Raw genomic sequence first — 16,976 nt, forward strand, 5'->3', positions numbered from 1 at the left:
CCCCAAACCAAACCAAAATAAAATGGCTGTAATTTGACTCCTCTAGGGCCAAGTTAAGGATTAAAGAGAAATATATTTTTAAACCAAGAGAGTGAATCAGTCATTCTTTCTCAATTGTTTGTGTTGTAATTCTCTCCCAAGTGAGTCTCCCAAGTTCAAAAACAGTAAACCATATCCATGTCATCAACATGTTATTTTTTTTTTTTGCTTCAATTTGATAAGTCTTAGGTGAAGCTCATGATCATTGTTCCTTTGATTCTTATTTTCTGTATATAATGGCATTTTTCTGTTCAGTGGGGTGGACTTCTGTTCATTATAGCTAAGTAGAAAGCAATGATTTAGAAAGATCATCATCTTGTCTTGCAGTTGGTAGAAAAAAAAAGGTTTTAAAAATTATACTGTTATTTAGATCATTACTGTTGAACTCTGAGGTAATATGTCATGTTTTGCATCCCGTAAGTATTAGTTCTGTAGCCTTAAGAGCAGCTGCTTCCAGTGAAAATATGTTCATGGCCTTTTAAGATTTTTTAAATAAATCATGAAGCTGAATCTTCAGATGCTTTCAGCATTGAACTGAGAATACTTCCTTTTAAATATTAATGTGGTATCTAAATTTGTTTGTCAAACGTTGCACATGAAAGAACTTCTTTTAGGATAAGAAATACTTACCAAAATAAAATCAACTTTGTGTTTACCCCACCCAAGTTTCAAAAACATATCAGGTGCCAGTTAGTAAGGTCCTTAAATACTGTTGTTTTTATTTTAGGAAATAAGTTCAAATGACAAACTCTGTAGGGTGACTTGAGAGGAAGGGGATGCTGAATGTCAGCAGATCATGTGTTGCCTTGTATTTGCCAATAACAATTCCTTGCTTCTGTCCTTTTTTGACTTGGCAAAGCAAATCATTCACTGCTGCATCTCATGTGTGGCTGCTTGCTCTTGATTCCTAGGCTTAGTTAATGATTCTTAAATGAACAAATATACCTGTTCCTATGTGCTCCTAAATGTTTCCTATACCTGCTAAATATATTACCAGATTAATGGGAGAGTGAGGAGATCTAAGCTCATGAACGTGTAGTATTCCCCCTCCCTGTTTTGGGAAGCATTGTTGTGTTGGCTCAGCTCTTTGCCAGCCTTTCTTTGCCTTATCCTGTCCTCAGACTGGTGGCTTCCTGCCATGCTTACGTGCCCTCAGTGCCTGCCCAGATACCACTGTCGGTACAGGAAACCAGGAACATCCTTTCTGAGACCCTCCCAGGATGTGTCTATTGCTTGGAAATTTTCAAGATGTCAGCTTTGTTTTCTCATGATTCTGGTATGGCAGCTCCTAGAAGAAAGGTCTACCCGTCAGCAGCTCCTATCCTGAGTGAGACCAGTCTTTTGTCTCTCAAACCAGAGTCCATGCAGTCTGCCCTTTAGTCACTGTATGCAAAATAAAGACATTTTGCCTTAAGGTAAAGCCAGTCTTTTTGACTGTATCAGCTGCTGAAGTGCAGGGCTCTGGCTGATGCCAGAGTGGCTGGAACAGCTCAGGTAAATTGTCCTGTGGACTGCCACCCCTGCTTTTTCAACAAAGCCTTATGCAGTTCCTTATCACTCCTGTAAATTCAGGGTCTCCTAATCTGCTCTGTGACTTCCAGAGTCCATGTTCTGTATGCCTGTGGTCCTGGCAGGTGTTGCTCCGTTCTGAGAAGGAGGCAATTATTGGCAATAAGGGGGGACGCTGTTCCTGGTGGGTTGTCTGCATTGCTACGCATTTCCATCTTCAGTGAGGAAAACTGCTCAGGCTGACTTCTGTGGCACGTGGGCTGCTGTGTTGTAGATTTTGGGGTAGATAATGAAAGAACAGATATGGAGAGCACTGTGAAAAGCCTGGACTGAAGGAGTTTTAAGGTATTGCATGGACATTTGCACTCGTGTCAATGTAGCATGAAAAAAATAATGTTACGATGTCAGATTGTGGATGATTTCTGTACATGTAATAATTGTAGTTGATTGTAGTATGACTATTTAATAGACAAATACATATTATAGTTGCATGGATTGAATTTCATCTTAATTTATTGATATTGTAAACTTTTGCTCAGTCATCTGAAAGCTAATTTAAAATAAAGCCTCAGACATTATTTCTGTCTCTGTGGAGACACTGAATCCATTGTGTCTATATGACATGAGGGAATATTTCAAGCTAATGTGACTTCTGCAAGCCATTTAATGAGTCAGGTAGAGCCACTGTGCTTTGTATCAGTATCAGCTTAAAAATTAGAAAGTAAAAGTGAGTAGTTTTGGTAATAGACATTCTTATTTTCATTTTTTAGTTCATTTTTTAGCCCTTAAACGACAGTGGTTGAGAAGTAGTGTAGAGCTGGTGTTTTTGAGCTGAGAATGGCTTCTTTCTTTGTTACCTTTGTGGAATTGAAGGACTACACCAGGCAATGAACATATTTCTGGTTTGTGCAAGGAGTTTCTTCTGTTCATGCTTTTTTTTTGTTGTTTTGTTTTGTTTTGTTATTTCTTTTTGTGCTGGTTTTTTTTCTCTTGCATGTTTGGAGATTTTGGATTGTTGATTTTAGGTGGTAACAATAGTTACAAGGGGAATTTAATGTTCACAGTGATACAATGTTTCCTTAAAAAAGCAATTAAAATAAAATTTCTAGAAAAGTAAAGGTTAAAATAGTCTGTTTGAAATACTAAGAAATCTGTAGTTAGTCTGGTTACTTTTACAGGTTTTCTAGTTTTTTCTCTTTATGTTACCATCAGTTGGAAGTTTTTCTCAAACCAGTATAGAAAGAAAACCATGAAGGCCACTTAAAACAGAGCCAGTCATATAAGCAGCTCTCCAAGTCTTCCCACTTTGTTTCCCTTAGTAAGGGTGGGGTGTGTGTGATGAAGCAGTTGTTTCGCTGGAGTGAGGGTTACTTGGTTGCATAGAGATTGTCCTTAACCTCTTCTAATCTGTTTTCTCAAGAAACTCAAAAATTCAGTGGAGGAGGAGGAAGACAGGCAGTAAATGAAGCCATCTTCTTCAGCTGCTTGTGTAGTCCATTACCTCTCTCATTATCTCATTGTCATGGTGCATCTAAAAAATCAAAGACCAGGAGAGTTGGGATTAACCGGCTTCCTCTCCTGCCAATCTGAAGTGACCAGAAGGGTCCACCATTCCCCAGTCTGACCTAGGGAGAATGAATGCTGTTCTTCTTTTCTTATTCCTCCCCTTCTTCCTCATGTCAATCAAGGAACTAAAGGCTAACCAAGAACTTAGACAAGGCTTCTTTAAGTTTACATCTTTACCCTGGTTATTTGACAGTATTTGCTTAATTAGCTGTTATCACTCAAATCTGGAAGTGTGTTTGGATTTCAAGATCCTCTGCAGCTGAAGCAACTAGTTTTTTGTTGGTGCAGTATTAACCTTTATAGCCACTGCTTCAAATTGGTTAGATTCTCCCTATGTGTCAAATATGAAATACTACTGTAACTCAGGCTTGAAAACGTCTGTCTTAGTCTCTTAACTGTCATGTCGGTGATGTGACAAATAAAATATTAGGATGTCACTATTATGAGATTGCTTTGAAGCTTGAAAAATTTTCTCCACAGAAAATGGAAAGATGACATGAGAAGTTTGCTATCGCAGTTGGTATTCAGACTGTGGAGAGACATTGTTTTGTACTTCAGGCTGCAACCAACATTTTTCTTGCATACAATCTTTTCAGATTTATTTAAGTGAAACTAATGTCTCTTATTGCCTAAGAACCAAAGTACAACACACACCCAAGAATGGCAATTCTGAGGTGTATTTCATCCTTGATTACATGTCCTGAGAAGATGTAAGCCTCATGACTGACTGTAGTACAAATTCTATTGGATATTCATCTTGTATTTGGGTTTTTGGTGGCTGTGGTTCATATGGAATCCCCTATGCCCAAAGGAGCTCATGGGGGTTTCCCCTTTAATCTTAGACAGATGCAAGGCTATTGCTTAGTAACCAAGGGTTCCTGTGCTGATATGATTGGTTTTTCTCACACAGAAGGGGATAAAAAAGCACTCAGAGTAGTTGGGTCATGAAGTTTAATGTCTCAGCAAGAGGACCTTGAATACTTGACATCATACATACTGCTACTAAACCAAAAAAAGCTATTTGTGATGTATAAACACAAGGACCCTCAAGGTTTTGTTAGTTTTCTGGTTTGGTTTTTTTTTTTGGTTGTTTTGTTTGTTTGTTTGTGGGTTTGGGATGGGGGAGTTGGGTTTGTTTGGTTTAGTTTTTTGTCATGCAGAAAGGCTACATTTGTCTTTCTTTGCTATCTTTTGCATGATCATAGAAATTTCGGAAAGTTGTTTGAAAACATGTAATTTTTTTTTCTTCTGAAGGTGTTTTTAAAGGTGTCCTAAATTAACAGACTTTCTTATTACTTTGTGGATTATTGCATTCAATGATGAGCTTCTTTGTTGCAATGGTTTGGGTTTTTTGATAGGAAATTAGAAGTAGTTGCTTTCCATGCACCAATAACTTCAGTTGTCAAAAAAAAAGAAGAAACAGTGAGTGTAAATTGTGATCATCTTTGGCAAATCTTGTATCCTTTAGTAGTATTTGTAAAGTGTTTCCTGAGTCCAAAGTTACATTTAATTCAGTGTGATAATTTGTTTTAAATAGCATCGAGTCTTCTTGATAATAGAGCTTCAAGAGTTTTCCAGTTCTGTTTAATTTAAGACAGTAAAATAACTTATCTTTTAATAATCAGATGTTTTACAATAGGTGGAAGTTTCTTGTCTATGTTAGCATTGTGTGACTAAATTGAGTTCTGCATTAATTTTTCTAACATGCTTTTGAGAGGGCTTAATCTGGGCAGGTAGGAGGGGCACTTGTTAGTGATGGGAAGGTTTGCAAAATTGACTGTGAATCAGTCCCACTGTCACTGGAATTGTCACTGCTGGAGACTTCAGATACTGACAGATTGGTGTCATAAGCTGTGTGTCTACTGACTCATCACCACTAATTTTTCCACCAGTCACTTTTGATGAAGGCTATTTTGAAAGAGTAGTTACAGCAGCTGTTTCAAATGTATCGCAGGGAATGTGCATGTTAAACACAGTAAGACTGCTCATAAAAATGCTGCTATCTTTGCTATGTTTTGGGATTTATTTCTATGCCAGTAACATCTTTCCTTATCCTGGTTAAAAAAACGAGCAGCATTTTTTCTTGCCAAATCAAAACCAAAAAAGCCACTAAAATCCAAAATGAACAACAACAATGAAAAAAACCCAACCCAAAACCACAAAGTGAGAATAATTCAAATTTTACGTAGATGCTGTTATCATGCTTTTTTTATATTAACAAGGCCCAGTTACAGAGGTTGTGTTGTGCTGTAGGACAGAAGCATTTAAGACTCTCACTAGCTGCCCCTGATCCATCTCCAGCCATATGCTGCAGTTCATGAGGTGGCTGTGTATAGTGGCATTAAAGTAACAGATGTCAGCCACAGATAGGGAGGCAGGAATAGGGGAGATGATTCTACAAAATTACCAATGCAATTTCTCTTACCTTCTCTGTGCTTAGAGAGTGACCTAGTTTTGGGGGTTGTCTTTTTCACCAGTCTGAGATAGATTGATGAAACAAGCTTTAGTAGGTGTGTTCGTCCCGTGTAGTATTTTTAAAGTAGATGTGAAAGCATTGTGTGCTCCCAGAGTGTCAGAAACAAGCCATTCCTTTAAGGCCTGTGAAACTGGATTTCTCAAGCCATGGCTTAAAACTTGCTCATTAGGAGCTTGCATTTCTTTAAAAATTGTCATAGCTAAGCCTTGGCAGCTGCCATGGTATTAAATCAGGTTCTGAGGAAAAGCAGCCGTATAAGCCATGACAGACAAATGTTTGTGGGATTTATTAAAGTGTTCAGTCTTCAAACTTGATCATTAAAATATATTTACCTTTAGGTGCTGTACTAATGACCTCAAGCTATATCTGAACTACATTTTCATTCATTTTAATACAATTCAGGGGAGGTGAAGTTTGACAGATATTCTGGGTAGTCCATCTGTTGTGTTTAAGCAATGACTTTGCGTTTTTTCTGCATCTGTAATTTCTTAGGCAGTTTATCAGCAAATGAAAGACATATTTAACCATGTTCAACTGGAATTGTAAAAGAAAAATACAATCCTAGGTGACTGAGAGATAGAAAAATTCCTGTAGCATTTTGATGCTGTTCTCATTTCCCCAAACTGTCTGTTTAAAATTATGTTGTTTTCCTGTCTGAAAATGTAAATTTGGGGTGAGCACAGAAATTGTCAAATGAGAACTGTTTATTGAAAAAAATTATATTCAGCTAACAGTCCAAGACATTGTTGCTTGAAATGTAATAGCCTTCAATCCCCCCAAGACCCACAGATTAAGTAATATCTGTTGAATCCTTTGTTTGTGTGACTGATTAAAACAAATGTTAAAAGTCTTATTTAAACACAGTGGGTTTGGATTGATAAATTGTTAATTGTTTTTAAAAGATATATAAGGAAAAAAGCAATATAAAATATTGAATAAATTTGGGTCATTTGCTAGATGATAGAATTCATCTCTGTACATTTAACCAGAAAACTGCAGCAGTAAAGAACATATTTGAATGTTTTTTAATTGTTTATGCACTAATTAGGCTACAGAAAGTGAGGCTGGTGATATGGATCTCAGTGGATTGCCAGAGACAGCAGTGGATTCTGAGGATGATGATGATGAAGAAGACATTGAAAGGGCATCAGATCCTTTGATGAGTAGGGATATTGTAAGAGACTGCTTGGAGAAAGACCCAATAGACCGGACAGATGATGACATTGGTAAGTATTGCAATGTAGTTAAATATTGTCAAACATGTTCTTCTTCACATCCAAAAACTTAATTTTTGAGCTTGCTGTTTTATTTTAATCATTGGCCTTTGTAGTTGGTAAGTTTAGTGTTTATTATTATTGGTTTTTATATAAGTGTACATATAATGTGAACAAGTAAGGAAAACACATAATATGGGTGAAACTATTACTTGCTGGCCCTTTTGATCTCAAGCTTCAGCTTCTAATGGATATCAGAACAGGTTTATGAAGGAGATGTCACTGAAACCTGGAAAACAGACAGAACCTTGGCAAAGGTGACATTAATGTCAGCACTGCTTCTCACAGTATATTTTTAATTGTCAGTTGTGACATTGTGACTTGACATTTGCTGCAAACATTGCAGCCTTTAAAACCTTAACATAAATGTGCATCTAATCAAACTAATTTGCTATGTTAACATACAAGTAAACACATTGAAAGCAAAACAGAACTAGAATCCAAATTTTAATCTAATCTGTTTCACTGGGGGAGATATTTTTCTTTTATTGAAGTATGACTAAATGATGATTAAGGTTGATTATCAAATGATTAAGGGACTAAAGCATCTCTTATGCAAGGAAGGTCTAAGTGAGCTTGGGGCTGTTCAGCCTGGAGGAGGCTCAGGGGATCTCATTAATGTATAGAAATACCCTGGCTTGAGGGTGTAAAGATGATGGAGCCAGAGTCTTCTCAGTAGTGTCCAGTGAGAGGACAAAGGGCACAAACTAAAACACAGGAGGCTCCATTAGAGCACTAGGAAATGCTTTTTTTTTTTTTTTTCTGCTATGACTGAGCGCTGTGAGAGGTTGTCCAGAGAGGTGTTAGTATTCCTCCTTGAAGATATTCAGAAGATGTTTGGATGTGTTCTTGGGAAACTGGTGGTAGATGGCTCTGCTTGAGCAGGCAGGTTTGACCAGGTGACTTCTGGAAGTCCCTTTTAACCACAATATTTCTGTGATTCAGAGTAAATTAAAAATTAGGGAAAAGATGGGGTCCTATTGAACTCTTTCAATAGACATTTTAGATCAATCTGGATGCAAAAATATTTTTAGGGCATATAATCACTTGGCAGGACTGCTAAAATTAAATTCTGTAGTTATGAACAGCATAAAAATGAAAATACAGGAAGCTCACTGTTGAGTACAAGTGCAACTCAAGTGCATGTAGAAGACAGAGCAGCAGTAGTCATATTTAAGACAGTAATCCTGTCTGGCCCATCTGAGACAACCTTTGTGAAACCACCTGACAATGACTAGGAGGTGTTAGCTTTACCAAACAACTTGCTCAGTTTTGTGAAATTTGTCTTGCTGTGTTTTATATTGTTCTAGTCACAATGAAATTATTGCCCTGACTGGAGTATTAAAAATATCATTGGTTGTATTCAGAGCTCTTGGTTACATTACAATCCTTCCGTTATGCTGACTTTTACTTTGCAGGGTTTCTATTGATGATATGACCAGCCAGTCTGTGTCTACAAAATACCCAGTAATTAAAACAGGCCACTGTACATGATTTATTAGTATACAGAAATGATTGTGCAGCAGTTTAGCTTAAGCAGCCTCAGGCATCTTGCTGAAGAACTGTCTTTACTGTGCTTTGTTGTTTTGACATGCACGACTCAGTGGGCTTTTTCTCCTTCAGAACAACTACTGGAATTCATGCATCAATTGCCTGCTTTTGCCAACATGACAATGTCAGTGAGGAGAGAACTCTGTGCTGTAATGGTGTTTGCTGTTGTGGAGAGAGCGGGAACTATTGTACTAAACGATGGGGAAGAGGTCAGTAGAAGTTGCTTTTGACTCTCCTATTATACCAAACATCCCAGATTCCACACAGTTAAGGTCCTCTTTTGTTACTGTACAAAAAAAAAAAAAAAAAACAAAAAAAAAAAAAAAAAACCAAAAACAAAAACAAACAAACAAAAAAAAAAGCAACATTCAGGTAAATCAGGACTCTTTTTGTTCTGGATTTTCTGAAAACTTTTGTTTAGGCATTCACACATTTCTTAAGCAGTAAAAACAGAAAACATTCTCTGTACTGTACAAAATGCTTCCTGCCTATTTGAACTCATCTGGGGACTTTATTTCTGTATTCAAGTGCTGTTTTAAAACTTCCTCTATTTTTTTTTTCACAGTCTTAAATTACCTCTTAATACTAAAGATGAACTTAAGATCCCAGTTTTCTTGAGCTGGAAATAGCTGTACATTTAAGGAAAATGAGCTTGTAAAATTTTTAATAGGTACTAGAAAATAACTTGTGCTTTAGAACAATTGTGAGAGTTGTATTTATATAGTATGATATTAAAATATTAAGTGATTTGGTCTTCATGTATCCTGCAATGTTTGATTTGTAGCTGGATTCCTGGTCAGTCATTTTGAATGGCTCTGTGGAGGTGACATACCCTGATGGAAGAACAGAGATATTGTGCATGGGGAATAGTTTTGGTGTTTCCCCCACCATGGAAAAGGAATATATGAAAGGAGTGATGAGAACCAAAGTGGATGACTGCCAGGTAGAGTGTCTGTGGTACATGCAAATTCACACCCACACAGGTGAAGTGCAACTCAATAATTAGACCCAGTTTTATTTTAAACTGAATGTACGTAAAATATCCAGTGGGTAACCCTGGACAGTAGTTGGGCAATATGGCTCCTGCATACCCAAAGTCTGGGAAATTGAGTTATCTTTATTTGGGTAAAGCATCATTTTGCATGAAGGTGTTTCTCTACATGCTTTTTCCAAAAGGTGAGGGCCACCAGCCATACATCCATTGCTTCCAGTGCTCCTTAGTAGGATCTCAAGGTCCATTAGCCATGACAGGCTCCTTCCCTTCTGCATCTAATAGCCATTCTTCCTTACTCAACTCAGTTACTGAATATCAGAGTAATACAAACTTTATCTCCTGTGGTTTGAGTGAAAGATCTAATTTTGGCTAATCTGACCTTTCAAAGGAAAAGCCTTGATGTTTATTGTAATACAAGCAGTCAGATGTAAAGAATGCTTTTCATGGCATAAAACTACTGGCTGAATCTGATTATGTGGTTGCTATTTGCTTATTCCCATCCAGAAAATTATAGCAGAGCCATGAGTGAATTAAGCATTTTGCTTGGTCCTGATGGCTAATTAGCTTCCAGTAATGACCTTTGAAAGGAGTGAAAATATGTGTTAATAGAGTCACCTGGTTTAGCTTGCCCATCTAACTCCCAAAATGTGCATAAATGGTTTCTTGTTAGGGTAATGTTTTCAGCAAATCCAAACTGTGGGACTTCTGTTTCAGCTACTACTAGCTGCTGGAAAAATGAAATGTTGTGCAAATGAATTTAAAGAGAAAATACTGTCTCTGATTCTTAGGCCCTTGTCCTAAGTATGTATGTGAGGATTTAACAACTTTTCAACCATAAGAAACACTGTTCCTCTCAGTTAAATACCCCAAATTCATATAATAAGGCAGTTTAATCTTGTTCCCCAAAAGAGACAAGTGTATAACAATTTGTGTACAATGTAGTCTTTTTCCAATTTGTTATGGTTGGTCTTAATTAAATTTGTACGGTGTAGGTATTAGGAACATTCCAAAGATATTTATTCTTGGCTGAACTGATGATTGTAGAAAATAATTTTGCTGCTGTATGCTTTAAGCCAAGAAGTAATTTCTTTCTTCGTGCCTGCACTAATTAATTGAATAAATGTTATTTTTCTTAGTAATTGACTTCAATAAAATAGCTATAAAAAAGAAGATTATTTACCAAAACAAGAGGCACAAAAAATAAAAGCTGGATTTTACTTAACTCTTCTAAACACCACAAAAGAACTGGCCTTCATCTCCAGCAGTGGGCAGGTCAAAGCAACTGAATGGAAATGGCTGGGAATACTAAATCATATTGCTCTGATGGATCTTGGTCTCCTCTAACTGCAGGGTTGTAGTGACAGCACTGTGCCTGTCTGTTCATCTGCTTGCTACAGCTGAACTGTTGGAAAGACAAAAACTGTTGGAAAGGCTCACTGCAGGCTGAGGAGCTACTTTATCTTGTCTGTTGATTGAGTACTTGCACCTTAAGTCTAAATGCTCTTCTGAAGATGTAACCTTTTAACACTGGTGTGCTTTCCAGTTTGTTTGCATAGCCCAGCAAGACTATTGCCGCATCCTCAACCAAGTGGAAAAGAACATGCAGAAGGTAGAAGAGGAAGGGGAGATTGTGATGGTGAAGGAGCACAGGGAGCTTGACCGCACTGGAACGAGAAAAGGCCACATTGTCATCAAGGTAAAAGGAAAAGAGAGAGTCTCTTGAAAAAATCTGTGTTCTGTAAACCTCTTAACTTGGCAAGTTAGGTCCAGGATCAGCTGAGATATGTATTGTAGAAGTAAATATTTGAAAATGGACTGTTAATATTTTGAGATTTTTAAAAATAATTATGCATGCTGATAGGTGGTTTCTGTAGAGATTAATTACATAATTTTATTTTTTTTTACGTTTCTTAACACAGTGGTCAAGCTGTTATGTTTGCTTAGCACATCAGTTAGTGGATGGCAGTATTTCTGGTGTGATGAGTCTTCAGTATGTTACAAGAAAACAAATTTGCATGTGTTGAAAATGTGTTAATAACTATGGTTTTTAAAATTTTTTGCTTTCAATAGGGGACAGCTGAAAGGTTAACAATGCATTTGGTGGAAGAGCACTCTGTGGTAGACCCAACATTTATAGAAGACTTCCTGTTGACGTATAGGACCTTTCTTTCCAGCCCAATGGAAGTGGGCAAGAAGTTGTTGGAGTGGTTCAATGACCCCAGCCTCAGGGATAAGGTGAAAATCTCCTGAATCATGTATTGTTACCATTTGCATTAAAATATAAGCAACAAGAATAAAATATGCTTTAGAGAGAATGACTAAATTGCTTAAGATACAAATAGCTGGTGACATATTTTAATGGCTGAATATATGGCTAAAACTAAGAACATTTTTTTCCTTATTTTATTTAAATATTACTGTGTTCGTGCAAGGTGAATTTCCCATGCTTTACCTTGCTGTGTTTTTACAACTTAGTTGGTTGCAGGTACACAGGAAGCTTTTTTTTCCAATTGTGAGTATTTTTATTTAATGTAATTCAGTAGAATTTTATTGTGTCTCCAAGTTTGAGCATATAATAAGTTTTGTGTTTTCTGTACATATTGTTAGTTAATTCAGTGTGGCAAACGTGATTTTTTTAAAAAACGAGAATAGAACATTCATGCATTGTTAACAATCTGTTGTGCTTTACGTAGCATTAAAAAAAAGTCACCAAGCCCAACCCAAACACAAGAAAGCAATCAGAAATCTTCCCTAAACAAAATTTCCATGATGGAAGAATAAGGTACATACAGTTTTGGCACACAGGCCATTGAGGCTTTATCATCCTTCAAACTGTATTTCTTTATTTCCTCTTGTATGCAACTTCCTCTTAATTTAAAAAATTCTAAAAATTTCCGGATATTTGTAAACTTAAAACCATGGGAATTATTCACCAGTGAAAGTGAACTTTGGTTTTCAGCTTTTATTTAAATCTGGGTATTTCTTCCAGAAATGTGTAGCTGTGCCTTGAAGGAAGGATCTTATATATGACAGAGGGTAGGCTTTGCAGCTAATACTGTTCAGAGCTATAATACTGGAGTTCACCTTTACAGTTATGTTGCTTGTCCTACAATGGACAATCTCCTCAACCTCTAAAAGCATGAGCTAGCGCAGTTGCTTGTATCACTCTGAACATAGAACAGCTCTTTGTTCTGCTGCCTCAATAACCAGCCTTTTCTGACCTCCGGCAGCACTGACAGAAAGGCAAGAGGCAGAGAACAGCTTGGGACAAGTGGAGATAAACAAGTAGGGAATAAGGAATCTGGAAGATTTTGGCTGTTTTTTACTGGGTGCTGATAGGCAGTAAGGGGAGTGAAAGGGGTGAGTAAAACTTCCTGGGGATGATCAGTACTCAGAAGCATTCAGAGTGGGACACTGGACATCCAGCCCTAGCAATGATTTTGCCCTGCAGCAAGTTACTTGATTTTACAGCTTTAATCCTCTTTTAATGCTGTTCCTAATTTGTGACACAAGTAATGGCATTCCTCTGGAAGTCAGCATTCAACTCCTCCCAGCTCAGTGTCCTCTGGGTGTAGATGAGTTAAGTCCCAACTTTAAAAGCAGCGCTGACAGTGAACCTGTCACTGCAGTAGTTTAAAATACATTGCGTGGTACAGCTTGCAACTTCCCAGACAATTTTAATAATCTGCAATTACCCTAAATTTAACCAGACATTGTCTGGATCTTCCAGTGTCATCCACAGTAATGAAAAATATCAAAACTGTTTAACAGGAATGAAGTTCATCTTCAATTTCAAAGGTGCAGAAATCTCAAGTATTTTCCTGTGGCTGGGAGCTGCAGCATGTAGAGCTGGCTAGTTGCCTTCAGTTAGGATCTGAACATGAGGAATTCTGAAGTGCTTGGTTAGTTTGGTCATTAATTTCAGCAGTTCTTCTGAATTAATTTCCTTTCTGGAGTAAAAGAAAGACTACTTAGAAATTTTGAGAGTGGCAGGGATTGGTTTTGTATGCCTGGTGTCAGACCTTTAGCATGTGGGACTGCAGAGGTTTGGATTTTGTGCAGACACGAAGAATGGGTGGGGGTTAGCACTAATTAAAATTAGTATGAGACTTTTAAATTGTATGAGACTTTGTTCTTAAGCGTTTGGTTTTGAAATGTTTAGAGATTTATCCCTACTGATTTGCTTTCCCAGCATAAAAGAAGAAATGCAGCTGTATTTTTAGAGGTAGCATTGAGTGGCACAAGTGTTTTGGATTCAGCAACTTTTTAAAAATAGCAAGAATCAATACTAATTCAAGACACCAAAACACTTTTGTTTTGTCAGGACAACTGCTGCTGATATTCCAGGTCAAATCACATACTAAAAGAGAGAACATTATAGTAAAAGCATATAGTTTTAAAAAATGCAGCTCTTATTTTGTGGCTTTACCTTCATTAGTATTAATTAATGGTATTTCTTCAGATTTTTTCCTAAGAAACTGTGAAATACCAGCTAAGATTCTTCTCAGCTCTATCATCATAATTGCTTGGGGGGAATAGCCAATGGAGGGAAAAAAGGAGGAGTAAATGGAAAGATTGGCTCTAAGGAAAGGAATTGCTGGTTTTGCTGTTAAAACCTCTTTCCTACTTCTTGCAATATCTTGCTTTTCCTGCCTCTCTAAACATACAGGAGATCTTTTACAGAGCTAAATGCCAAATGAAGTTAATGGTGGCACCTCTAAAGACTTAGGAGATTGAAGAGCCAATATTAGGCTGTATTGTAAGCTTTGTGATCCTGTGCTTGGAGAACTAAGCAGATTTGGAAATGTACATGAACAGGAAATTGTTATAAGTCAGAAATGGATCTACCTTGTTGCCTTCTACCTGTGTGCACTATTCCTCACTTAATAAAATTTGATACAGCCAGTGTTTTCTGACTTGCAGCATTCATTATGAAATACAGCTTACAATTGCTTAAAGTGAAAGCAATTTTGATACTTAATTTTTTCTTTTCTCCTGATACATAATTGTATATTAGTGAAGTTTGATTAGGATGGATGTGTGTGTGTGTATATATATATATAAAAATATGTATGTATATGTATTATTTAAGTTTCCAGTGAAAATTTACAGGGCCTTTAATGACCAGTATTGTTAAAGAACTTGGCAGTAGTGTTGTTCTGAGTATTCCAGTAATATATTTATAATATTGATGAATTTTCAGGTTACACGGGTAGTATTGTTGTGGGTGAACAATCACTTCAATGATTTTGAAGGAGATCCTGCTATGACTCGATTTCTGGAAGAATTTGAGAACAATCTGGAGAGGGAGGTAAGAGTGAGGGTTTTTTTCTGACTACTTGGGATAACAGGGAAAAGCCAGGCTGTTGTTTTCTATAACTTACTATGCTTTTCTCTTGTAGAAAATGGGTGGACATTTGAGGCTGTTAAATATTGCTTGTGCTGCTAAAGCTAAACGAAGATTGATAACATTAACAAAGCCATCTCGAGAAGCCCCTTTGCCTTTTATCTTGCTGGGAGGGTCAGAAAAGGGGTTTGGAATCTTTGTTGACAGTGTAGATTTTGGTAGCAAAGCTACAGAAGCAGGCTTGAAACGTGGAGACCAGGTATGTAATTTTAAAATGTTTCCCTCCATTACCCCTCCCCTGTTTTTTTTTTTTTTTTCCTTTCTCTTCACTGCATGAAAATTTTTCAAACTTGTTTGAATTTTAGATATTGGAAGTGAATGGTCAAAACTTTGAAAACATTCAGTTGACAAAAGCCATGGAAATCCTTAGAAATAACACTCATCTGTCTATCACTGTGAAAACCAATTTATTTGGTAAGTTTGTCTGCATTGTTCATTCTAGTTTTGATAGAGATCTAAATTATTTTTTTAATAGCTTAAAATAGTTTTGTTTGAAACTCTTTTGTCCTGGAGAGAATAGAAAAAGGAAACACAAAGGTCATAAAATACCTTCGTTCATAATTGCAAAGAAAAATTTATGAGTAGGGATTTACATGATGTGACTTCCCTCTCACAAGTGTATGTTTCTGGATTAAGAGGAACTATTGTGGCCATGTAGCTCAAACTTTAAAAACCTGCTTGTATATATAACCTTTAGTTCTCTCAAGAAAGAAGCCTCTTCAGGCATTTCAGCTGACCAGTGGTCTTATTGTGTCTGCTGAATTTACTCGTAGTTTTTCAGCCCACTCTAAGTGTAACAAGCTCAAGGCTATTACAGCCTTTCCTGCCAGCTAGGTGAAAAGATTCTTGCTACCTTCTGTATTTGTTTTCTACATATTTCCTTCTAACAAGTACTAAAGTACACATGGAAGAGTCTTCAAGCAGCTCAGGACCTCAATTAGCATCATAAGTAATTAATAGATTGGGGGTTTGGTTTGATTTTTTACCACTGGGTACTTGGATTATTTATACAATTTAGTGATGTGTTCCTTGAGTATCTCTTTCAGGATCAGGTTCTTCATCACAAGTAAGTAGGGCAGAATATTACCACAGCACATCACTGCACTAACTGAAGATTTAGTTTGCCTTCCAGAAGTCATTGGTCAAAGAGTCTTAAAAGTCATTTGTCAAATCTGTTTCCTTGGGACATTTTTTTTCTGCTTTGCAGTAAAGATTCTTTCAGTTGTTTCTAATAATTAGAGACATTTCTTAATATATCTGGACACGCTTTTTTAGCTGGATATTCTTGTTTCTCTATGTGTAAGATCTGTAACTATCCTCCTCACACTGGGTGTTTGAATCTCAGGTGTTACTTTACTCTGTTAAAGATTAAACCTGATTTCTGCCTTTCTTCGAAGTGTTTTTTCTAATTTTTCTGTCTTGTGGCTCCAGAGCAAATACTGAAATCAGATTACAGTACAGTCCCAGAGCAGTTACTTTGTGTGTATTGCATGCAGGATTTCTTCAGAAATCCCAAAATGAGAGTTTCCTTTTTTGAACAACATCTTATCTGTAGCTAATTTCTCTCTCCAGCCTCTAAGTCCTATTCAGCAGTACAGTTTATACAAGCTGGGTTTACTGGGTTTACTCTCCTCCATTTTTGTGTCTTACTTCAAGCTTTTGCAGTCTCTTGGTAATTTGTTGTACCTCTAGATATGAGAGAATATTGAGGACAAAATTAATAAATAACAGTAAAACATAGCCCCTAATACTCATCCTTAGTTAGTTGTCCTTGTTCTTATGTTTTTCTACAGTTGCTTAGTTTTAATTATCGCTTTCCATTTATTATTGTAAATCATCATTTTTTTTCCATTTTTGTATGGAGAGTTCCTCTAACACTCAGAATACATGACTTGCTCTCCAGTTCAGTTTTGATTTTTTTAAAATATTTTGGCTTTTTTTTTGAGACTCAAAGGTGCAGTAGAAGAACTAATTTACAAATTTGTCAGATATTTCTGCCTCAGAGCTGACTCTTTGCTAGGGAGCTGAGGGAGAATGAGTGGTTTTTTGGTATTTCTGACAGATGGATACAACAGCCCTGTCTAACATCCAAGGTGTCTCAGTAGTCTCCTGCTTTATTTTCCTTATGACTTTGTTGCTGTTTCCCTTCTAATTTTTTGA

At 36.8% G+C, this 16,976-nt stretch overlaps 1 protein-coding gene across 5 annotated transcripts in view; it reads left to right on the plus strand.

Annotated features, from left to right (window-relative positions):
* RAPGEF2 (Rap guanine nucleotide exchange factor 2) overlaps positions 1 to 16,976 on the plus strand; it is a 185,420-nt gene that overhangs the window by 141,080 nt on the left and 27,364 nt on the right. For all 5 annotated transcript variants that reach the window (XM_041479890.1, XM_041479889.1, XM_041479887.1 and 2 more), the window contains 8 exons: positions 6,639 to 6,816; positions 8,488 to 8,624; positions 9,200 to 9,358; positions 10,953 to 11,105; positions 11,480 to 11,644; positions 14,613 to 14,720; positions 14,812 to 15,015; positions 15,122 to 15,230. In XM_041479890.1, the coding sequence (XP_041335824.1) occupies positions 6,639 to 6,816; positions 8,488 to 8,624; positions 9,200 to 9,358; positions 10,953 to 11,105; positions 11,480 to 11,644; positions 14,613 to 14,720; positions 14,812 to 15,015; positions 15,122 to 15,230 (1,213 nt within the window). The remainder of the gene's footprint in view (positions 1 to 6,638; positions 6,817 to 8,487; positions 8,625 to 9,199; positions 9,359 to 10,952; positions 11,106 to 11,479; positions 11,645 to 14,612; positions 14,721 to 14,811; positions 15,016 to 15,121; positions 15,231 to 16,976) is intronic.

Source organism: Pyrgilauda ruficollis, unplaced genomic scaffold, assembly GCF_017590135.1.
Source record: "Pyrgilauda ruficollis isolate IOZ18807 unplaced genomic scaffold, ASM1759013v1 scaffold5, whole genome shotgun sequence".
Lineage (NCBI taxonomy): Eukaryota > Metazoa > Chordata > Aves > Passeriformes > Passeridae > Pyrgilauda > Pyrgilauda ruficollis.